This window comes from Geotrypetes seraphini, chromosome 5 (genome assembly GCF_902459505.1).
Source record: "Geotrypetes seraphini chromosome 5, aGeoSer1.1, whole genome shotgun sequence".
In the NCBI taxonomy this organism is placed as follows: Eukaryota; Metazoa; Chordata; class Amphibia; order Gymnophiona; family Dermophiidae; genus Geotrypetes; species Geotrypetes seraphini.
In genome coordinates, this window is record NC_047088.1 from 137,065,503 (window position 1) to 137,089,454 (window position 23,952).

At 41.2% G+C, this 23,952-nt stretch overlaps 1 protein-coding gene across 8 annotated transcripts in view; it reads left to right on the forward strand.

The window, feature by feature from the left end:
* The window catches only part of PIKFYVE (phosphoinositide kinase, FYVE-type zinc finger containing), a 936,520-nt gene that overhangs the window by 785,373 nt on the left and 127,195 nt on the right, over positions 1-23,952 (forward strand). For all 8 annotated transcript variants that reach the window (XM_033947121.1, XM_033947126.1, XM_033947127.1 and 5 more), the window contains one exon: positions 6,312-6,432. In XM_033947121.1, coding sequence (XP_033803012.1) covers positions 6,312-6,432 — 121 coding nt within the window. The remainder of the gene's footprint in view (positions 1-6,311; positions 6,433-23,952) is intronic.

Here is a 23,952-nt window from a genome sequence, read left to right on the forward strand (position 1 = left end):
GAATCGTCTGACTTGACCTCTTTGAAAACCCACGGAATATAAATGATAATTAACATTTTCTCTGCAAACAGTGTGCTTTGTGTTGTTTTTTTTTTAAAGTAGCTCGCAAGCCCAAAAAGTGTGGGCACCCCTGCTGTAGAAGCAAGGGCAAAGTGGAAATGTCCAATTAAGATGGTGCACAAAAACAGTGTCTTTCAACTCATCTGATAAATCCAATGGTCTTTATTAATCCAAAACAAAATCGTACATCCAAAGCAACTCAATGACTCGACATGATCACGTTTCGGCCATCCGGCCTGCATCAGGAGTTTTAGAAGTCTTTTGGTAGCAAGTAGTCTTTAAATGGCAAATGGTCAAAAGTGAAACAATCATACCATTGCTCCAAGTCTGTAAATGCTGCAAAACCACACAACCTCATGTTCTTTACAGATTTTACTAACCACTTTAATGTACTAAACAAAAAATTACAAGGCATGGGAAAAACAGCAGAAAGCATGTTTAGTGACATCAAAGCTTTTGAGGGAAAATTGCATGTTTTTGAAAAAGACCTTGAGAGTGGACAGCTAAAATATTTTCCCAACCTAAAAATACATTTGGATAATTCTACAACATTTGTGGACAGTCATAAAAAACACCAGGAAATCCACAAAGCATATTCCACAATTGTAGCTGAAGCAAAGGAGAATTTTAGTAAAAGATTTTCTCAGTTCCGTAAAATGGAGACAACCCTTTCATTTATAACTTCCCCAGAAAAGTCCACATTTGAAGATCTTGATCTTTCCTGCTTACAGTGGTTGGATATTCAAAATTTGGAAATGGAGCTACTGGAATTTCAAGAAAGCTCTATCTGGAAAAGTAAATTCAATGACCTGCGTGTGGCTCTTGAACGCATTGAGTGTGAAAGGGTGACAAATGAAATCACTGCTAGCAGTTCTGAAAATGAAATCCTAAAAGCGTGGAATTCTCTGCCAGACAATTTTAAGTCCATGAAAGCACTTGGGATTGCTCTTCTTACTTTGTTTGGGTCATCCTATGCTTGTGAGCAGCTGTTTTCGGCTTTGAATCATATAAAATCTGATGCTAGAAACAGATTAACGGATGGCATGAGTGCTGCATGTGTTGCTCTGAAATTAACGCACTATGAGCCAAGGATTGACAAGTTATCAGCATGCATGCAACAACAAAAATCACATTAATTTTTTTCAGAGCATGCCCAATGCATATGTTTACATGAAGCTGTGTTTTCAGTTTGCAGTTAAGACACTTTCTAAGTTATTTAAATATTATTTAAAGATGTTATTTAAAAAAGGGACTTTACATGGCCCTGTTGTATTCCAGTCTGGAATTTCCAATAAAAACGGTTGGTTTAATTGAAAGCTCTTTTGTTTTCTTTACATCATATTATTAGAAATGTAATGATTTAAATATTTTCTAATTTGATTGTAAATTTTACAAAAAAACATGTATAGACTCTTTGGGAATACACACCGAGTCTTGACACAGTTAACAGTTTTAAGAAGTTTATCTTTTTTTTTACTCAGGATACATTTGACATGTTATGTGAATAATACATTTAAAATATATTGTGTAACTGAATCAAATTCTTCCTAAATTCATTAAATTGAATGAAATCATTAAAACATTATAAATTGCCAATAAATTGAAATGAAAACCAAAGGATTGTGAATCAAATTGATTCTCTGACAATACAAAGATTTAAAAATGATGTTACATAGTTCAGGCAACTTTATAAAGAGTTTTTAGATATTAAAATCTTGTTATTAAGGTTTAATTGACGTGCTGGCACTTTGAGGAAATTCTTTGGTTTTGTGCGGCAGTTTGGGCACTCGGGCTCAAAAAGGTTAGCCATCACTGTATTAGAGTATTATATGATAGGCCTCTGGCTCAGATGTGGGTGAATGGAAAGCTTACGGACTAGAGGGACTAGATAGGGATGCCCCCTCTCCCCATTGTTGTTTGTTCTTACCTTGGATCCTCTTATACATGAAATTCTTGGAAATCCGGAAATCACTGGGGTACGTTTGAGGTCAGAACATTTTAAAATATCAGCATTTGCTGATGATTTATTGGTACATCTCACTGATCTGGTTTCCTCGCTCCGGATTTTGTTAGAAAGTATACGTGAATATGGGGATTTTTCAGGATTTGCTTTAAACAGCTCTAAATCAGAAGCTATGGCAACATCATCTCAAACTAAAGAACTGTGGCCAGGGTCTTTTCCTTTACGTTGGGCAGGTACTGATTATAAGTATCTAGGTAAATGTTTGCCAGTAGATCTGAATAGACTTTATGAATGTAATATTACTCGTCTTTTGGAAGATACTAAGCGTCGGCTAGAAATATGGGCTTCGTTGCCATTGCAATTGAGTGGGAGAATAGCACTTTATGGGATGATCATTTTCCCACGTTGGCTATATACTCTCCAACAGTTACCAGTGTGGATTAAGAAGACAGATCTTGTTGTTTTGACTTCTGTTTTACAACGTTTTTTTGTGGAAGGGAAAGAAACCTAAATTGAGGTTGGATTATATGATGGGGAGTTGGAGAAGGGGTGGGATGGGGTGCCTACTCTTTATTTGTTTAATTTGGCTTGTGGCCTTCGACATCTTAGAGATTTTTTTCTTGGATCTTCGGAATATACATGGTGTGAGACAGAATGTTCTCTTTTTCGGCCTTTGAATCTTCATTTTCTTCCACAAACATCTCTTTGTAATATACCTATTGATTATAGGGATCATCCGATATTGAAATATATGAGGATGATATGGACTGCTTTGATGAAGATTTGGAAAATCAAGGGAGCCCATTCTGACTGTCTTCCAGTAGTGGGGAATTCCACCTTTTCTCCTGGTATGGAAAAGGGTCCTTTTCGCAGATGGGCAGATTCTTTGTTGGAACATATATTTTATTTTGTGGGAGAGGACAACAATATAATTTCATTTGATGCATTATTAAGTATTTCGGGTATGAGGCACACTGACATATATGCTTATACGCAATTAGTTCATTATATTACCACACTAAAAAAGGAAGGTTTGACATTGGGAGTGGGATATAGATTGGGAACTTTATTTGAACATCTAGAAGCTCTACCCTCAATTTCATACTTTAAAAAGACCCTTGATTTTGTATATCCACATATGAGCTATAAAAGGATTGCAGATAAGTGGACTGAGGAATTGGGAGTGGAAATTAGTGAGGTAATAATAGAAAAGGCTCTTCAATTAGGCATTTCCTCAATTTCTTGCACTTATTATAGAGAGTCTATTTTGAATGGTTATGAGAGCTTATGTTTCTCAAGTTCAGGCTTCACATTTTGGTTGTGTTGAGACAAGAATGTGCCTAAAATGTAAAAAAATGGATAATACATTGGGTCATGCTTTTTGGTTATGTCCCAAAATTCAGAAATTTTGGAATGCTGTTTGTGTTTTTCTTGGATCAATTATTTCTAGAATTGTGGTTCCTTCCCCCCAGATGTTTCTTCAATGGGACAGGATTTTTAAGAAAGGGGTTAGGGAATTATTTTTTAAATCCTTTATTATAGGTCAAAAATGTATTTTACAACATTTGTTGGAAGAAAGTCCACCCTTATTTAGCATTGAAGGGCAGCATTTCATGCTCTTATGATTATAGAAGCTAGGGCGACCTCCCCATCTTATATAAAACAGAGTAAATTTTGGATGACCTGGGAACTTTATATACAGCAATTACCAGTCAGAGCATGCAGTTTTGTAGTGAACTCATTACATTTGTAATTAGAAAGTGAAACACTATTTATTAATAATATTTGGGAATGGGGTGGGTGGAGGGGGGCAAGGGGGGGATGGGAAGGGAAGAGGCAGTATTTTGGACCAACCTCAACTTCTTGGTGATTTTCTTGAAGGCGCCTAAGTATATGATATTACAGTTATCCAGAACACTCAGAATAGAAGATTGTACTAGCAGAAGAAAAGAGGCGTCGTCAAAGTATTTTTTTTTTTAATGCAATGTGTCCACTTTCTATTGTTACTTCAGTTTTTGGACTTTGCTTCTTATGCATTATTGAGCTGTTTGTGTTACTGCTGTGTTTCTTCACCTTATTGTATTAGATTCATGTATGTGTTTTCTTTACCACTTTCAATAAAAAGTTCTATTAAAAAAATAAATAAATAAGAAGGCTGTGTTATCGCACAATAGGAATATATGATGTATAGTCTTGCTTTACAAGCTAATTGGGGTAACAGCTGGACTTACTGTTTATTTTTTTTATTTATAATATGGCGATGTTTTCTGTTTTATTTTTTGATAGTTTGATAATTTGTTGTACAATTATGCAAAATAAATTTTAAAAAATATGTGATAAATAAAGAATAATCTAATCTAATCTTCATTCTTATATACCACATCTTCACTAAGCAATATGGCTCGATGTAGTTAAAAAAGAATAAATAACAAAACATCAAAAAAAGAAAAGAATTTTGATATCAAACACCATAAAATCTTCAAAAGAGTAGTATCATCAGATGTTTGTAAAACAACAGGAATGGATCCAAAGGGAAACCGCAACATATGAGAGGGTGCTAAAGAAGTGTCTTAAAATGAACAACTTTAAAAGACTGGAACATCAGTGTTATTTAGAGCTGCATTTCGATTAAAAATTTCAATTGTTATTAATTGCACAAATAAAGGTATTTTATTTATTTCCCACTGCATTTCCTTGCAATTTAGCATTTAACCCTCCATAGCCCCAAGTGCAGGTGAAAGCCTGGCTCTTCACCCAAGCCTTTAATGCACAGGCTGATTGACTAAACACTCATTCTGCAGTAGGACTAGCTTGACACACATACTAACTAAATCAATTCATTATTCGTTGTTGAACTGTATAAACAACTTGCCTTGAGTTTAGCTTCCTATCTGTTTATCCCAAAGCACTCTGTACCACCCATTTTGTCCCCCTCTAATATCTTGCTTTTGACCCCTGGGCTATAGTATAAGCTGGATTATAAAAAAACATTAGTGTCATATCTATGTTGTTTGAATGTTCTGATTTGTGCTTCTCAGATGCATCATAAGTATAATGTCTCCCTTTTAGTATATATTATACTCATATCTCTCATTTAAATTTCAGTGTTAATAAGTACAATTGTGAAACAGTTTCATTGTAGTCCTATTATTAACTTTCAAACTGTACATCGCTTAGAAATTTTATATAAGCGATTCATCAAATGCTAATAAACTTGAAACTTGAAACTATTGATTTTAACTATACCTCATTCATTGTATTTATGTTTATATTTGGTCTTTTTACTATTGTTATGCTGTTAACAAAATTGTAAGTTTAACAAATATGTTGAATTATACCAGCTATACACCTCCTTGGGTGAATATCTTTACAAAGGCAGTTAATAAATCTCAATAAATAACCTATATATAAACCATTTTAGCTCTAACTACAGAAACATGGTATATCAAATCCTATCCCTTTCCCCTTTCATAAAGGGCTGATAGAATTCCAATCCTAGATCACAACTTTAGTCACAGATTCTATTGGTGGCCCCTCCAATTCTGTTTGTGGGTTACTCCCCTTTCTTTACCCATTGTTTGGTGTCCATCTCTCCCTCACTTCAAGGTGATTTTCTGTTGGTACCTGGCAGTGGTAGTGTCTTACATAAGTGACCTGGTCCGAAGCTTTTCCTCTGGCCTGTCCTACCACTTCTGATATCACTTCCTTTTTCTGCATGAGCAGGACCTGTCAGGAGGAAAGCTTCAGACCTGGCTCCAGGCAGCAAATGCTCAATGCTGCCACTTAAAAGAAGGCCATCTTAAAAGTAGACTGGTGGGGGGGGAAGGGGCTCATGACATTGAATTGTGAATGGGGAAAGATGCTGGATCTGGCCAAGGACAGGGGTTGGTAGTAGAAGAGAACAGGAGAGATGTTTGGAAGAGACAGGAAATGCTTTAACATGAATAATTTTCTTAATCATGATTAATTGTTTTAAACACAATTAATAGTTAATCGTAGAGCTAAATGCAATTAACTTGCAGCCCTGGTGTTGTTGTTGGCAACCAAATTTTGACGATGTTTTAACCTTGATTGTTCTCTTCCTTGTACTGAAATTGAGCATTGTCTGTTTTTGCTGCTTGACTTGTTAAATAAAGATACCATGAAAAATTAACAAAAGAATTTAATCTTAGGAACAAATAATTTCCGATTGGCTTATAAGGTATGTCAGTTTCATATCCTTTTGATGCCTAACCCATCGCACTTGCAATGAAGATAATAGATTAATACTACTCATGTCTTATTACAGATGTATTTGATGGCCATTTGATGGGATCCACAGACAACCAGGTGAAGGAGAAATCAACAATGAAGGCTATTTTTGCTAATCTGCTCCCAGGAAACAACTACAATCCCATTCCTTTTCCATTGTAAGTATTAATATCCTTTGTATGTTCTCATCATTTATTTTCTGTATGGGGTATATAGGCATTATATTCTTGCTGAAACAATTTCAGTAATTTGTTTCATATTACTTAAAATATCAGGGTTTTCTCTAACTGAGCTGTGTCCAATGGTGTTTTTAAAGTAAAGGTACTTGGTCAGGCCCGTAGAGGTGTCATCTTCCAGTTCAGCTGTATAGGCAAGTTCAGAGTTTTCTGATTCAGGGACCTGCAGAGGATGAGTAGCCTAATGGTTAGTGCAGTGGGCTGAGAACCTGGGAAACTGGGTTTGATTTCTACTACAGCTCCTTGTGACCCTGATTAAGTCACCTAACCCTTCATTGCCTCAGGTACAAATATAGATTGAGAGCCTAGTAAAGATAGAGAAAATACCTACATAGAATATGTGAAACCACTTTAGTTGTACCACAGAAAGGCAGTGTATCAAGCGTATGAACTTTTACCATTTAAAATCACCAGAGGGTATCTTATGAGAAGATCCCAAGCACTGAACAAGGGCATCATGAATACCACAAAATTTAAGGATTGCATCAACTATGAGAAGTGTTGAATCCCCCATATGTAACTATATGCTCATACTAATTAGGGAGAAGTGGTGCTACAATTACTAGGTTGTCAGATTTAGTTCACCCTCTCTGTGTAAAACTGTGCAGCATGAGAGGTTTGACAGAGAGGAAAGAAAATTGTGATGTGCTGGATTTGTTCGGGATTTTGATGCTTAGTGTCATGGGGCCTAATTCCATCCAGTCTTATTGACTTGTGTCTGTATCCTTCATAGGGAAAAATTATGCTAGAAAAGACCAAAAACACTGATCATTTCTCTTTAAGCAAGAATTAGGTAAAACCTTGACCAGTGGGTTATTCATTCTACCTGCAAAAAGAATCATCTACAGTTTCAGCTCCGCCTCCTTGTGTCAGTGGGCAGTCCCCATCACCTCAGGTTTTTCTTCTGCGAGGTGCCGAGTTAAGGGTTTGGGCCACTAGGGCACAGACTTAAGGGGATGGGACAGTAGAGTGGGCAGACTTGATCGGCTATAGCCCTTTTCTGCCATCATCTTTCTATGTTTCTAAGCTGAGAAAGTGTCTTTTTTTCTGCAATTGATTTATTATTTTCAGGTTTTAATACGAAATGCAAGGCTTCACGGTGCCCCAGAGGGTTCCAGGATTTCTGAGACAGCTCTGCCTGGGAGAAGAAACAGCCTCTATTTCAGAGGGCTGTGGTGGGGAGGCTACCCTTTTGCAGGGCACCTACCTAGCCAGCCTGCACTAACACTTCAAATAGCTTGGAGTGCATTTCCCTGGAAACTCAGCTCACCCCTGAATTATCAGGAGCTTGAGCGCAGGCTGAGTGGCCCCATGTTGGCCCAGAGGACTGTAGTGGGTGCAGGCTGTCTCTCTTCCACAAAGACGCATGAGGAGCAAGTGAGGTTGAGCGTTTCAGGCTCTCAGAGCCTGTCTAAAAGGCAGCCTGAAGAGAGAAGCTTCTGGAAGATTTTCTATGCTAGTTTGAGGCTGGGACCTTCTCCTTTCTACAGCAGCAGTGTGTGCTGATGAAGACATGGCACCAAACAGCTCTGTGAGTAAAATCTATTTTCCCAGGACAAGGAGCAGCATATTCTCACATATGGGTGACGTCATCCACAGAGCCTTCATGCGGACAGCCTCGCAAGCAGACTTGCTTGAAGAACTTTTAGAATGTTTGCGACTGCCGCACCGTGTATTCACGAGTGACTTCCCTCAGCGTCTCCTCAGTTCTAAGTTTTCCGTGGAGCTGTGAAATCCCCATTCGACGTTCTGTGCGAAGAGTTAGTTCTACTCGTGCCTTCTCTCACCATGGCTCGTGTATTTCCTTTACAGGGTCGCTGTGTTTTCTTTTTGCGTTTTATTTAAAAAATTTAAAATTGAGATTTTTGTTGTTTTCTTCCTCATGTCACGGTGGAGCCTACTCCGTGGCCTCAGCCACGATTTAGCCACGGCGGTCTTTCCTTATATGTCCCGGCTGGTCACCGGCTTCGAGAAGTATAGCCGGTGCCAACACGCGATCTCTCTCACTGACCCACACAAGTGGTGTGTTCAGTGTTTAGGACCTGTCCATCGTCTGGAGTTGTGCGCCCGCTGTGCTAAACTTCAACCTCAAGCACTCAACCGTCGTCAAGTTCAGCTTGAAAAAATATTCGGCAGCATGGATCGGCCTTTGCCTAAGGCCCTCACCCCGATTCCAACCCTGAACTCGACCTCCACTCCAGTGAAGTCTTCTACGATGAAAACACCTTTAACATCGACCTCAACCTTAATCAAACCTTCCTCGTTCGGCAAGTCCTCATCTTTGGGGCAATCAACTAAATCTTCTCCTTAGGAGCCATTGTCCTCACTGTCTCCCTCAGATAAGATAGCTAAGCTAACTCCTCCAGATATGCCACCCTTAGAAAAGGTGGTTTTGAAGCTATCCAGGAAACATGTCTCAAAATCGAGGCATCGTTCTTCCTCGAGGTCGTCTTCCTCAGAGACTGTAGCCACACCAAATGTACCAGATTCAGTGGTCTTGGTGCCGGTTTTGCAGAATATGTTGGCAACTCTTCTGCATCCGGAGTTTGGTAACATACTTGCCAAATTAACTCCTGCCTCGACTCTGCTTCCTGCATTCCAGCCTGAGCACTCAGCAGTATTACAAGGAGTCGAGTCCTTGGCAGTGCCTCGAGCTGAATCTACCCACTCCATACAAGGAGTCGAGTCCTTAAGAGTGCCTCAAGCTGAATCTACCCACTCTGTGCAAGGAGTTGAGTCCTTGAGTGTGCCTCGAGATTCTTCTACACACTCTAATCAAGGAGCTGAGTCTTTAAGAGTACCTCGAGATACCTCGACACAAGAAGCTGAGTCCTTTTTGGTATTTCAATGTCGTTCTCCGACTGCCAGTCCTCCATCCTCACATAAGGTGTTGCCCTCTTCAAGGCATAGGACGAGGACTCCTCGGCATTCATCTTTCAAGCTGGATCTGACTCAATCACGGGATTGTGATTCAAGGTATAGTTCTCCACATTATCTGTCAAGGTCTTCATCAAGGCCCAGGTCTTCTTCTCAAGACAGGTCTCGTTTATCAAGGCATTGAGACTCTTCGAGGGCACCAATTCCTCTTTCGAAGTGATCTGTTGCAGTGCCTCACCACTCTCGTCACTCGAGTTCTCCTGCGAGGTTCTCGTCACATTCTATGAGTGGTTCATCTTTGCCTATGGATTCAGATCTCAGGTATCAATACTCCAGAGAAGCTTCACCCTCGTTCTCTGATGAGAGGAACCTCGAGGGGTTCCCAATCACTTTCTCCTCAACGAGGTCATACCTCTTCAGATCCATAAGAACATAAGAAGCGCCATCTCCGGATCAGACCTTCAGTCCATCTAATCCGGCGATCCACACACGCGGAGGCCCTGCCAGGTGTACACATGGCGTAATTTTTACTCATCCATATCCTTCTATGCCTCTCATAAGGAGATTCCGCAATAACCTCCTCTGGGAGAGTATTCCAGGTGTCAACCACTCTCTGAGTGAAGCAGAACTTCCTGATATTAGTCCTGAACTTGTCCCCCCCTTAGCTTCATTCCGTGTGCTCTTGTCCGTGTCAAATTGGACAATGTAAATAGTTTTTTTCTGCTCTATTTTGTCGATTCCTTTCAGTATTTTGAAGGTCTCAATCATATCCCCTCGCAGTCTCCTTTTCTCAAGGGAGAATAATCCCAGTCTCTTAAGTCGATCCTCATATTCCAGTTTCTCCATACCTTTTACTAGTTTTGTTGCTCGTTTCTGCACCCTCGCCAGCAGTTTTATATCCTTCTTTAGGTTGGGAGACCAATGTTGGACGCAGTATTCCAAGTGGGGCCTGACCATTGCTCTATAAAGCGGCATTATGACCTCCTCTGATCTACTCGTGAGTCCCTTCTTTATCATGCCCAATACTCTATTTGCTTTCTTTGCCGCCGCCGAATTTACCAAATTTCTCTGTCAAATGAATAAGGATCTTAATATCACTTTGAAATCTGACTCAAAATACTCTAAGGAGTATTTGGAAGAACTGGGTATGCCTCATCCTCCTAGGGAGTCTCTCAAATTGCCCAAGAATGGAATTCTTTTTCAAACCTTCAAAAGAAATCTTGAGACACCATATTCTGTTCCTGCTGTACCAGCAAAGTTGGAATCTAGATACAGGATGGTCCATTGTAAGGGATTTGAGAAGTCCCAATTATCCCATCAGTCTCTTCTCATGGAGTCTTTTTTAAAAAGAACCAATCCTGCCAAGGTTTATGCCTCCGTCCCTCCTGGAAGAGAGGGCAGGACCATGGACAAGTTTGGTCGTCGGCTGTATCAAAATTCAATGATGGCAAACCAAATTTTGAACTACAACTTTATCTTCACATCTTATCTCAAGCATTTGGTCAATGCCATGCCTGATTTTTTCAAATATCTTCCTCAACATCGACTTCCAGAATTTCAACAAATGCATACCACTCTGTGTCAACTTCGCATACATATGGTTCAAGCTACATATGATGCGTTTGAAATGTCCTCTAGAGTCACTGCGTTCTCGGTGGCAATGCGCTGTCTTGCCTGGCTCCACACTATGGATATGGCCCCGAATCTTCATGATCGCTTAGCTAACATCCCATGCCAGGGCAATGAGTTGTTTGATGACTCTATTGAGGCAGCTACCAAGCGTTTATCTGAGCATGAGAAGTCGTTTGCTTCCATCATCAGGCCAAAGCCAAAGCCTTCCACTGCCAAGGGTTATCGACCTACTCCATCCTACAAGATACGTTTTCCTCAGAAGGCAGCCTGTTATTCAAGGCCACCTCCTAAGCAACAACAGCAGCAGCAACAACGGCAGCAAAAATCTCAGACTTCTGCTGCACCTAAAGCCTTTCAGTCTTTTTGATCATCTAACACAGAGCATAACCTCAGTTGTTCTGCCTCTGTCCTCTCCTCTTCCCATTGGGGGTTATCTTCATCTTTTTTTCCAACGATGGGAACTCATTACATCCGACCTCTGGGTCCTCACTATCATCCCGGAAGGTTACTCTCTTCATTTCATCCAGATTCTACCAGATCTTCCCCCAAGAGAGTATCCTTCCAACCCATCGCAGACTACCCTCCTTCTTCAGGAATCTCAAGCTCTGCTTCATCTCCGTGCCATCGAGGAAGTTCCTCTGGAACATCAGAGCAGGGGATTTTACTCCCGTTACTTCCTTGTTCCAAAGAAGACGGGGGATCTGCAACCTATATTGGATCTCAGAGCTCTCAACAAATTTCTTGTCAGAGAAAAATTTCGGATGCTGTCTCTAGCATCCTTGTATCCCCTTCTAGATCAGAACGATTGGTTATGCTCTTTGGATCTAAAAGAGGCTTACACTCACATTACCATTCATCCAGCTTCTCGCAAATTCTCAGATTTCGGGTGGGGAATCATCATTTTCAGTACAGAGTGCTACCATGTGGCCTGGCATCATATCCCAGAGTGTTCACCCAGTGCCTAGTGGGAGTAGCAGTGACTCTGCGCAACCATGGTCTTCAGGTTTTCCCATACCTGAACGATTGGCTTATCAAAGATTCAACATCTCAGGGGGTTATTGATGTGACTCAACGGACTATTTGTTTCCTCCAAAGTTTGGGGTTCGAAATAAACTTTCCAAAATCCCAGCTACAGCCCTCTCATACTCTACAGTTCATTGGAGCTGTACTGGACACTGTGCAACTCAGAGCATTCGTTCCTCAACAACATTAGGATGCTCTTATTCGACTTTGTCAAAACGTATCATCCCTCATGCCACTCTCAACGAGGCACATGATGGTTCTCCTAGGTCACATGGCCTCTACAATTCACGTGACTCCTTTTGCCAGACTTCAACTCAGAATTCCTCAGTGGACCCTGGCATATCAGTGGGCGCAGGCTTTCAACCCACCCTCTCAGCACATTACAATGACTCCTTCGTTCAGACAGTCTCTTCACTGGTGGATGCTCTCTTCCAATCTCTCCAGAGGTTTACCGTTTCAAACGCCCCCTCATCAGAATGTCCTCACGACAGATTTGTCAACCTACGCTTGGGGGGGCTCATCTCGAAGGTCTCTGTACTCAAGGCCATTGGTCCAGCACAGACTGTCGATGGCACATAAATCTGTTGGAACTCAGAGCGCTCTTCAACATCTTCATGATCAAGTAGGCCTCATTCATACAGACAATCAAGTCACCATGTACTATGTCAACAAGTAGGGAGGGACAGGATCTCTCCCTCTCTGCCAGGAAGCTCAAAAGGTCTGGAATTGGGCATTCTGTCAGCACCTTTTTGAAAGTGGTCTATATTCAAGGAGAGAAAAACTGTCTAGCGGACAAATTGAGTCGTCTTCTGCAACCTCATGAATGGACACTCAAATCCTCACCTCTCCATCACATTTTTTCTCAGTGGGGGGTCTCCTCAGATAGATCTCTTTGCCTCTTCCCTCAACAACAAACTGCTTCAGTTCTGATCCAGGATATACTCTCCTCACCTTCTGAAGGCAGATGCCTTTCTTCTCGAATGAACGAATCATTCCTTCTACCAGTTTTTCTGTCTCTGCTTACACAGAGTCAGGGGTCTCTACTTCATCCTGACCTGCAGTCTCTACACTTGACAGCTTTAGTACCTCTCAATGTAACTGCCACTCTACAATTCTCTCAATCTATCAAGAACATTTTAGAGGCTTTTATAAAACCTGCCATTCGACAATGTTACAACTGAAATGGACCAGATTTTCTGCTTGGTACACCATTCATCACAAGGAGCCTCAATTTACCTCCTTGTTTTCAGTTTTGGATTACCTGTTACATTTATCTCAATTCAGTCTCAAATCAACATCCCTTCGAGTCCATCTCAGTGCAATTTCTGCTTTCCATCAGCCTATAGAAGGGAAACCCCTCTCTGCTCATCCTGTGGTTTCTAGATTTATGAAAGGACTTTTCAATGTCAAGCCACCTCTCAAAACGCCTCCATTGCTTTGGGATCTCAATGTTGTTCTTGCTCAATTGATGAAGCCTCCATTTAAACCAATGGCTTTAGCTCAGCTGAAATATCTCACTTGGAAAGTGATTTTCCTCATTGCTCTCACATCTGCTCACAGAGTCAGTGAGTTACAAGTTTCAAGTTTAATTAATTTTAATATACCGACCATCGACATGCACCTGGCCGGTTTACAATGCTAAAAATGAAAGGTTAAATTAAATTTTTGTAGGGGGGAGAAATGTGAACATTAAATGGACAAATTACAAATACGAACATGAGCTTGAAGGGAAAGGGGGAGAGGAAAGTTAATAATTACATCATTAAAAACAAATTAATTAAAGGGAAGGGGGGAGGATAAAACACCAGGAATGGGGATCGCTTCTTAAAAGTAGTTCATGTTTATTTTGCAGACTGTTGTAAAGGAAATTTTTAGACGCTATGGTATGCGTCTTGGAATAAGAACGTTTTTAGTTTAGTCTTGAATTTGTCGAGTAAATTTTCGAGGCAGAGTTGGGGTGGCATGGCGTTCCATAAAGTTGGAGCTACAACGGAAAAGTTTTCTAGTGTAGTAGAATTCTTTGATAGAAGATATGGTCAGTAAATTCTGATCAGCCGATCTAAGGGTCCGGGGAGGGCAAAAGGGGATGATGAATTTATCAAGAAAAGATGGTTGACATGAAAGTTTGATTTTAAAGACCAGCATTAAAGTTTTATAGGTGATATGGTGGGTGATGGGTAGCTACAAGCGGACCCACCTTTCACAATATTCCATCATGACAAAGTGGTCCTCCATACTCATCCTAAATTCTTATCTAAAGTGGTTTCAGAATTTCATTTCAATCAATCCATTGTACTTCAAGTGTTTTTTTCCAAAGCCTCGTTCTAATCCTGGAGAAACAGCTCTTCATACTCTGGACTGTAATCATGCTTTGGCTTTCTACATGCAAAGGACTAAACCACACAGATCTGCTCCTCAACTCTTTGTCTCCTTTGATCCAAACAAGTTGGGACATCTAGTTTCCAAGCACACCATCACCAACTGGTTGGTGGCTTGCATCTCTTTCTGCTATGCTCAGGCCAGACTGCATCTACAAGGTCGAGTCACAGCCCATAAAGTCAGAGCCATGGCGATATCTGTAGCTTTCCTTAGATCTACTCCTATCGAGGAAATCTGCAAGTCTGCCACTTGGTCCTCGGTTTATAAATTCACCTCTCATTATTGTCTGGATTCTTTTTCCAGACGGGATGGCCACTTTGGCTAGGCAGTTTTGCAAAATTTATTCTCCTGAATTGCCAACACTCCAACCATCCCATTCTGGTTAGCTTGGAGGTCACCCATATGTGGGAATATGCTGCCTGCTTGTTCTAGGATAGAACACAGTTACCGTAACAGGTGTCATACAGGGACAGCAGGCAGATATTCTCACAGCCCACCCACCTCCCCTGGTTGGCTTCTTGGCTAGCTATCTGAACTGAGGAGATGCGCGCCCTATGTTGGGTGGGAAGGCACTCGTACATGCGCTGTGTGGCGGTTGTGAACCTTCTAAAAGTTCTTCAAGCAAGTCTGCTTGTGAGGCTTTCCTCATCGAGGCTCCATGGATGACATCACCCATATGTGAGAATATCTGCCTGCCGTCCCTGGATAATACCTGTTATGGTAAGTAACTGCTTTACTGTCTATGGGACACTTCAGAATGAGTACAAAACTGTAGTTGTGAGGGTCTCTGGGGCTTCCTCCAAAAACCCTTTCCCTGAATTTTATGAACTTTTATTCAGCTCTCCCAAGCCATTTTCTGAAACCAATATGCTGCCACAGTGGCCATCTTTACCAATTTTAATTTAAAAGCTTCTATCTGCCTCAAAACACCTCAATTTTACTAATAATTGATTTATGTGAACTCCACAGGCCTTTTTACCCCTGTATCATGCCAGCTTTTTGCTGGATGGCCAGCTGAGGCATGACCATGTTCTGCGGGACACATGAGGGGAGGTAGGAGTGCTGGGCTTAGCTCTCTCTAGTCCCACCAGGGTCTTAGAATTGCAGGAAGCTCAATTGTTGGGGCAAAAATCCCTCCTAGGGCTCTCAACTTGTGACTGGAAGGCAAATGTCCCTGTAGAGGTCCTCAGGAGATCCAGTTCAGGGATTTGACTGATTTTGTGAGTTTAATGTTTGAAGATTATTAGAAATATAAAGGGTCATATACAGAGCCTGGAAATATGCTGGGGGCCATCGGGAGAGGGTTTCCCCTACAGAACACTGGTCCATTGTGGAAAGGTATTCCACAGGACCCTGAGATCATGTAGGAAATTTACTGGGATTACAGGATCAATTCATTTACTCCCGCAAAGTTAATCTTCAGATTTAGAGGACTCCATGGTCACAAGTGGGCACTATCAGCCAAGAATCTATGGCAGCACTGGACCAGAGAGTGGAAACTAACTGTGTGCAGACTTTTTAAACCGGTGGACTTAATGGAAGGCATTACATTATCTCTAAGAGAGTTAAATTTGGAACCGTCACAGGTTTCCAAGGCTCAAATTTCTCCTATGATCAGTTCTAAGACCCAGTCCACATTTTTTCCTTCGGATCCAGAGATCATCATGATGCTGACAGAGCATTGGGAGTCACCAGAAGGCCTTTTGATGATTGCCAGAGCCATGACAAAGTTGTACCTGATGGCTTGCGGGGGAGTGGTGTTTACCCCAGAGTTCTTTCAACAAATTGTAAAGTACTGGAGGAGGCCGACGTTTGAGCTAATGGTATCAGCAGTTAACAAGAAGGCTTCTTATTACTTCAGCTGCAAAGTAGAGCTGGGAAGACGCCATGGTACAACCGTGGCCAACAAAGGAACTGTTGTATGTATTCCCCTGTGACCAATGATAGGCTGGATTATTCAATGAATAATGACCCACCAAAGGGTGGTGATTCTTGTGCACCAGATTGGCTGCATCGCACATGGTATGTGGATATGGTTCAGCTGCAGCAAGGCAAGTGCGTCAGACTGCCACTGCTTCCAGCACTGCCTTCGCAGGGTCCAGTTGCCCTGGAGTCTGTAACGCTTTGGGCTTACAGCATGGCAGCCCCCAAGGAATAAAGGATATTCAGAGGGGATTATAGCTACCCTCTTATGATCTAAGAAGTTGGCTACAGTCGTAGCCTATGCTAAGACTTGGAAGACTTCAGTGCTGATGTGTGGAACAGAAGGTGGAGCCTTTTAAGGCCCTGATTTCTACAGTCCTTTTCTTCAGGACGGTCTCAAAATGAGCCTGACAATTGGCCCCTTCAAGAAACAGGTGGGAAGCCTTTCGTGCCTTATGGCTCAAGTAGAGAAAGGATCGTTGGATATGTCCAGGTTTCTGAAGGGAGTGTTGCATTGCATTCTCCCATGTGACAAACATTTCAAGGTGAAAGCTTAACATCATTCTATTGGCCCTTAGTATAGCCCTGTATGAGCCCTTGCAAAGGTGTCTCTGTTTGATCTGACCATCTGGACAGTTTTTCCTGGTAGCTTTCACCTTGGTAAGAACGTTCTGTTGCATAGAGAGCCGTTCCTCAAATTTACGGAAGCGGTGTCTCTATATACAATGCCTTCCTTTCTGTCAAAGGTGTTGTCAGCATTCCATATCAATCAGGAAGTCCAACTGCCTCCATTCTAGTTTCCTGGTGTAAAGTATAGTATAGTATAGTATAGTATTTTATGGAAAAAAAAATTCACTTTTGCTTTTATTGTTTCCTTTCCTATTTTTAAATGGAGTTCTTTTCTTGTAAACCACTTGGATCCTTTTTAGGCTGTTAAATGGTAAATAAAGTTTTTAATAAACATAAAGAAAAAGGACACAGTTTTGGAATTACTGAACATGAGGAGAGTTCTTCATTATCTAGAGGTGACAATTTTCATCTTTCAGATCATCTTTTTGGAATTGAGAAGCCAGCATCTAAGACTGCGATTTCCAGATGGGATCACATAGCTATTTTGTCTGTCTGCATTGGTTGTGGTAAACAGCTGCCAATCTTGAAGGCACATTCCACCAGAGGTGTGGCTTCCTCAGGGCAGAATCCTTGGCATTGCCGCCCGAGGAGATTTGTAGGACAGGTACATGGTCCATTCTCCATATTTTCACAAGATTTTAAAGAGTGGACATGAAGGCACAAATGGACACCGCTTTTGGGTCTGCAGTGCTAGCAGCAGACACATCTGCTCTGCCCTAGACTCAGGGGACAGCTTTGTTATGTCCCACTGGTCAGGACTCTCATTCCTTGTGCACTGGAAGGGATGATTAGGTTCTTACCTTGATAATCTTCTTTCCAGTATAAAGGAACATGAGTCTTGACACCTGCCCTGTCAGATGTCAATTTAGTCTCTTTCTTTTCTCAGATAATAATAATAATTATTTATTTTTATATACCGCCAAACCATCAGTTTGTGGCGGTTTACACAGTGGTATCACACTAGGGAATAGAAATACAAAGTCATAAAACAATTGTGTGTCTCCAAATGCTTGCCTTTGAGCAGTCAAGAGAGTATGTAAATGATTGGTTTTCAACTGTCCAGCAAGTACAATAAGTGATGTGATAACTCACTATGGAAGAATTCATGGGAGAGCCTATAATAGCTGTATAAATGTGAGTGTTGATTACACTCAGGTAGGTGGCTTGCTTGGGTCAACCTAGCTTGTATTAAGTCATTTGGTTTAATTAATCATCTTTGTTGCAGAGCAGAAAAGACATGACTTGGTCAGGGAATTCCCTGTACCCTCCTTATTTCTCTTTTAGGGGTGATCAACTGCTTTTGTCCAAACTGAGGAGATGGGGACTGTCCACTGACACAAGGAGCAGAGCTGAAAAGCTGTAGAGGATACCTTCTGCAAAATCTCATGGGTAGAGGTAAATAACCCACTGGTCAAGACTCATGTTCCTATATACTGGAAAGAAGATTATCGAGGTAAGAACCTAATCTTCCCATCTCATGTCAGAGATTGGAATTAACTATTAGCCGAGTATAAGCAGATAGCATATGTGGGTGACATCAACCATAGAGCTTTGTATGGACAATCAAAAAGTGGACTGTCACTTTATCTTTTGAAGACTGCCCATGCGATGTCAGCTCGTGGGACCATCAGTTCTCAGTTTTCTGCGGAGCTGAGAAACTGTTCATTGGAGTTTCTCCAAGCACTTAAAACATTTTTACATTTTTGTGTCTTTCCATTTCATTGTCTTCATATTTTCTCTGTTTTATTATTGGTCTTCAATTCCAGTGAAAATTTTTTTAATTTTTAACCAACTTAATTTTTGTGGATCTTCAGGCTCTCCTCAACATGTTTTCAGGCCAGGAGTCTTTTTCAGGTTGTGATCTACTCAACCTCTTCAAGCAAGAGTCCTTCGATCTTGCATGTCTTTGATGTCCAAATCTCCAACAGCTTCAAACAATGCACTTTGTGCCTACAGACCTGCATAATTGGTGTGTCCAGTGAATTGGTCCCAAGCACCATGATACTTCTTGCCAACTCTTCTCTAAACTGCAGAAGAAGTTGCTAAATGCCAGATATTTACAATACAAAAAATCTTTTGGTTCTGCGGATACATTGAGGATGTTTGCTGACTCTTGACGTTGACATTCAACATCCTATAATTCCAGAATTGACACTTGTACCACCAGTATCGACAGTCCAGACCACTTCTGAGTCATCGATGCTGCCTCCTTCAGGGGAAGTTCATAAAAAGGCCTAGAAGCACAAATACCTGTCTCCCTCTAGACATGCCTGATTACTTTTTGTAAATATTTAATTGTCACTAAAACCATTTTTTTTGTCATGTACAAAACAACCATTCTATCAGTATATTAACCTGCTGTGTAAATTAAGAGGTTGAAGTATCATAAAGGATGCATGGTTCTCAGTAAAGAGACCTCTTATAACTTAGATGTTATTTCAAGTTTTCATCTTTTTCATTATTTTTTATTTGGTTTGTTTTTTCAGTGGTACAGTAACAATATTGTCCTCCGATGAAGGCTAGCTAATAGCTGAAACGCTCTAAAACAGTTCGAGCGTCGGGTAGTTCAAAAACCCACCAACGTTGGCCCTGGCTAGGAAGCCACTAAGATAAGTGTTGCTGTTGTTCTAATCTAATACAAAAATATAAAAGTACATTTGATGGAGTGAATGATAGAACATTATAAAGTAAATTAAGTTATCAACATATATTTATTAATTAATTTAAATAAAAGATGGGGATAGGTTATGCGCCCTTAGTTCATTAGTTTTTTATCTTAATTAAATATTATTAAATAAAAAAATTTTTAAGGTAGGAAGGAGGTCTGAAGTAAATGATTACATTACATGCATTCAGGATGAAAACTTGAAATAACATCTAAGTTATAAGAGGTCTCTTTAATGAGAACCATGCATCCTTTTTTTTTTTTTTGTTTTATTCAATTTTTATTAGAATTTTATAATGTAAATAAAACAATATAATCGCCACAAGTACACCAATTAGGGATATTACAGCCACTCAATAAAGCATACAGAATAAACACAACACAAGTATATCCCAATCCCACCACCCAACATAAAATAAACCAATACAGTCAAAAATAACCCCCAACAAAATAAACACCATGAGGAAGTCCCTTCGTTGTTCCTTCAAAAAGACTTCCAAATAACCACCTCTCCCCTCCCCCCCATCCCAACCTCCCACCCAACAGAAAGAAAGGATCAAATGCACTGAAATATTTTGTCCCAAGTCCGCCTTTGGAAGTCATAATAACCATAATGCTTAGCAGCTATACATTCCATCTGGGCAAGTTTTCACAATTTCTCTAACCATTCCTCTTCTGGTGGGGCAGCTAGCTTCTTCCAATACAATGCTATCAAACATTTGGCCGCTGCCAATCCCATTCAAACCAGTTTTGTCTGCCAAGGAGCATCTCTAATATTATGTAACCCGAGCAGACAAACTTGAGGTGAAAGCTGTAGTGAGTCCTGGATCCACAATGTCAAAAAGCAGGTAACAGATATCCAAAATTTCTGAATCACCTCACATTCCCACCAAATATGCATAAAAGATCCAGGGCCCTTACCACATCTCCAGCAAGAATCGGAAACAAAAGAATCGGAAACATAATATGCAATCGTTCAGGAGTGAAATACCAGCGTGTTAAGATTTTATAAGCATTTTCTTGGACTAATATACAATGAGATGCTTTCTGTACCTCAATACAAATACGGGACCAATCGTCAGCAGAAAAGTGTAGCCGAAGGTCCCGTTCCCACTGTAGCCTAAACGGAAGGGGAATCACCTCTCTACCTCGCAAAAATTTATAGAGAATGGAAATCGGTCTCGGCACTCTACTCAATAAAATCCATAAATTTTCCAAAGATTCAGATCCCTGAGGATTCGCTTTATCCCAACCTTCCGTGATCATGAAATGTCTCAATTGCATATATGTAATAAATTTGCCCCCCAACCCAGGCTTCATAGCCACCAATACATCGAAAGTAGGTAAGTATCCCCCAATAAGTACATCTCGAAATGTAAGAATACCCATAGATTCCCATCTCCTAAACGCCCCCCTTTCCAATCCTGCAATAAACCGCGGTTCCCCCTTAATAGGAGCAAGCGTAGAAACTCCTCTACCACTCTTCTCCCTATGACACAGAGATCCCCACATCCATACCAGATGACAAAAAAACGGATTCCTTTGCCTCTGCAATCGCTCCGACACCGAAAAAGAGGTCCACAACCAAGTATTCAGAGTACAATGAGGAACATAGCTTTGTTCTATTTGAACCCCGGGTTTAAACACCGCAATCTTCCAATCCAAAATAAAGCGAAGTTGTGCAGCCTCATAATACCAGTGCAGATTGGGCACTGCCCGTCCCCCATCCTCCCGAGCAGACCAAAGTACTTGTTGACTCAACCTAGGGTGTTTCCCCTGCCAAATAAAAAAGCGAAATTCCTTATGCAATATCTTCAAAAGTCCCCTAGGCACCGCTATGGGAAGTGTTTGGAATAAAAATAACAAACGGGGTAAGACATTCATTTTGATGACTGCTATACGCCCCCACCAGGACAACCACAAACCCTTCCAAGTTTGCATATCCGTCCGCACTAAGCGTACTATCCTAGAGTAATTAAGATCATAAAGACGCGATAAATCAGATGGAATCAAAATACCGAGATACCGAAGATGACCCCTTACTCGCCTCACCAAAAGGTATCCGCCAACCTCTGCGCCTCCCCCTCCTCCAAAGAAATATTCAAGAATTCGGACTTGTCCATGTTGATCGTAAAGCCAGACAGACCTCTAAATTTCCTAAATACCTCCAGTAACTCAGGAAAAGTAGCCTCCGGGTCTGTCACATAGAAAAGAATATCATCCGCAAATAGCGCTAATTTATGTTCCCGTCCTCCCAAATGGATTCCCCGAACTGCCCCCAGGTCCCGAATATAACAAGCCAAGGGTTCTAAATACAAAGCAAAAAGTAAAGGGGAGAGTGGACAACCCTGTCGGGTCCCTCTAGTAATAGTGAAGAAATCTGTATAAAGCCCATTAATTTTAATACAAGCCCTGGGTGTCAAATAAAAATTCCATATCCACCTCTCAAACATTCCCCCTATTCCCATCCGTTCCATTACTGCCCATAAAAATTCCCAACTGACCTGATCAAAGGCCTTTTCAGCGTCAATGGACTATAAAACCATTTTACTATGCTGTTGCTGTGCCTCCCAAATCAAATGTAAAGTTCTACGGATATTATCTCCCACTTGACGCCTCTGGATAAATCCAGCTTGATCAACATGGACAAGTCCCGGTAGCACTCGTCCCAATCTCAATGCCAACACCTTTGCCAAAATTTTAGCATCAACATTTAATAATGAGATGGGACGATATGCTCCACACTGCTCCCAATCCCTTCCCGGCTTCAACAATACCGTGATCCCTGCTTCTCCCATAGTAGATGGCAAAGAAACCCCATCTCGCACCCCATTACCAACCCTCACCAACAAGGAAACAATCTGTTCCCTAAAGGTCTTATAGAACACATTCGGTAGCCCATCCAACCCCGGAGATTTACCCCCTTTTAAACCCCGTATGACCCCAGTCACCTCCCCCTCCGTTATGGGAAGATCTAACCCCTCTTGTTCCAAACCCGATAGCTTTGGCAAAGGGACCATGTCTAAAAAATCTGTGATCTTAGAACAATCACTCGGGTTGTCCCCACGATACAACGCTGCAAAAAATGTGACAAAATGGTTATGAATATCCTTATCAGTCCTAGACCTAACCCCATCAGGTCCACGAATGCTCTGAATAGTAGCAGACATCCTACGAGCCCGCAAATAACGGGCTAGCATAGCACTAGACCGATTTCCATTCTCAAACATAGCCTGTTTCAATTGTGTCTTCCTAAAAGCTAAGTCCTCAAGTTGTAGTTGGTGTAATTCCAACCGTGCTTTACTCAAGGCCGCATAAACCCTGGGTCGAGGATCAGATTGATGTTGTTTTTCTAATTCCACTAATCGTTCACGCAATCCCAAAGAGCGCCTAGCTTTGTCTCGTTTTTTACGGGCCCCCCATTTAACAAAAATACCCCAAATAACAGCTTTCAGAGCATCCCAAAGTATCCCATCACCTACTTCCCCATTATCATTCATATATAGATATTCTACAATAGACTCTCTCACTTCTTGCAATATGATAGGATCCCCTAAAAGTGATTCATTTAAACGCCAAAATCTTTTACCCGATTGTATCTTAAGTCCCTTGCATACCACCCAGACAGGAGCGTGATCGGAGATCTGAATGTTGCCAAGCTCCGCCTCTTGAATCCCACCCCAAAGGTTTCTATGTGCCCAAATACCATCTATTCTCGTGTAAGTCTGAGTAGCATTAGAGAAATGAGAATAATTCCTCTGCGTACCATGGAGTAATCTCCAACAATCCACTAATCCCAATTGGTGCATAAACCTAATCAAGGCCTTACTGTGATGTCGAAGAGCCACTCGTCCCCCCTGGAATGATCCAAAGATAGATCGGGGCACACATTAAAATCCCCTCCACAAAAGATAGCACCCTTTACAAAGGCAGTCAGGCCTTCCGTGAGACCAGAATAGTAATGAGATTGATCTGTGTTAGGTCCATATATATTAATAATAGTAATCACTTTGTCCTGGATCCTACCCCTAATAGCTAAACATCGTCCCTCCCCATCTTTAAAAACTTCATCCACCTCCAGCCCTATCCCCTTACGGACCAAGATAGCCAAACCCCCCACCCGCTGTGAGCCTCGAGCCCGATGAGTCCACAATTGATCATAATTATGAGTAGGTAATAACCACTCGTCCCTCGGTCTTAAGTGAATTTCTTGCAGTAAACATATATCCCACTTTAACCTATACAATTTGCGGAAAACAATGCTACGTTTCCCTGGGTTATTTAATCCATTGACATTTCATGAGCCTAGGACA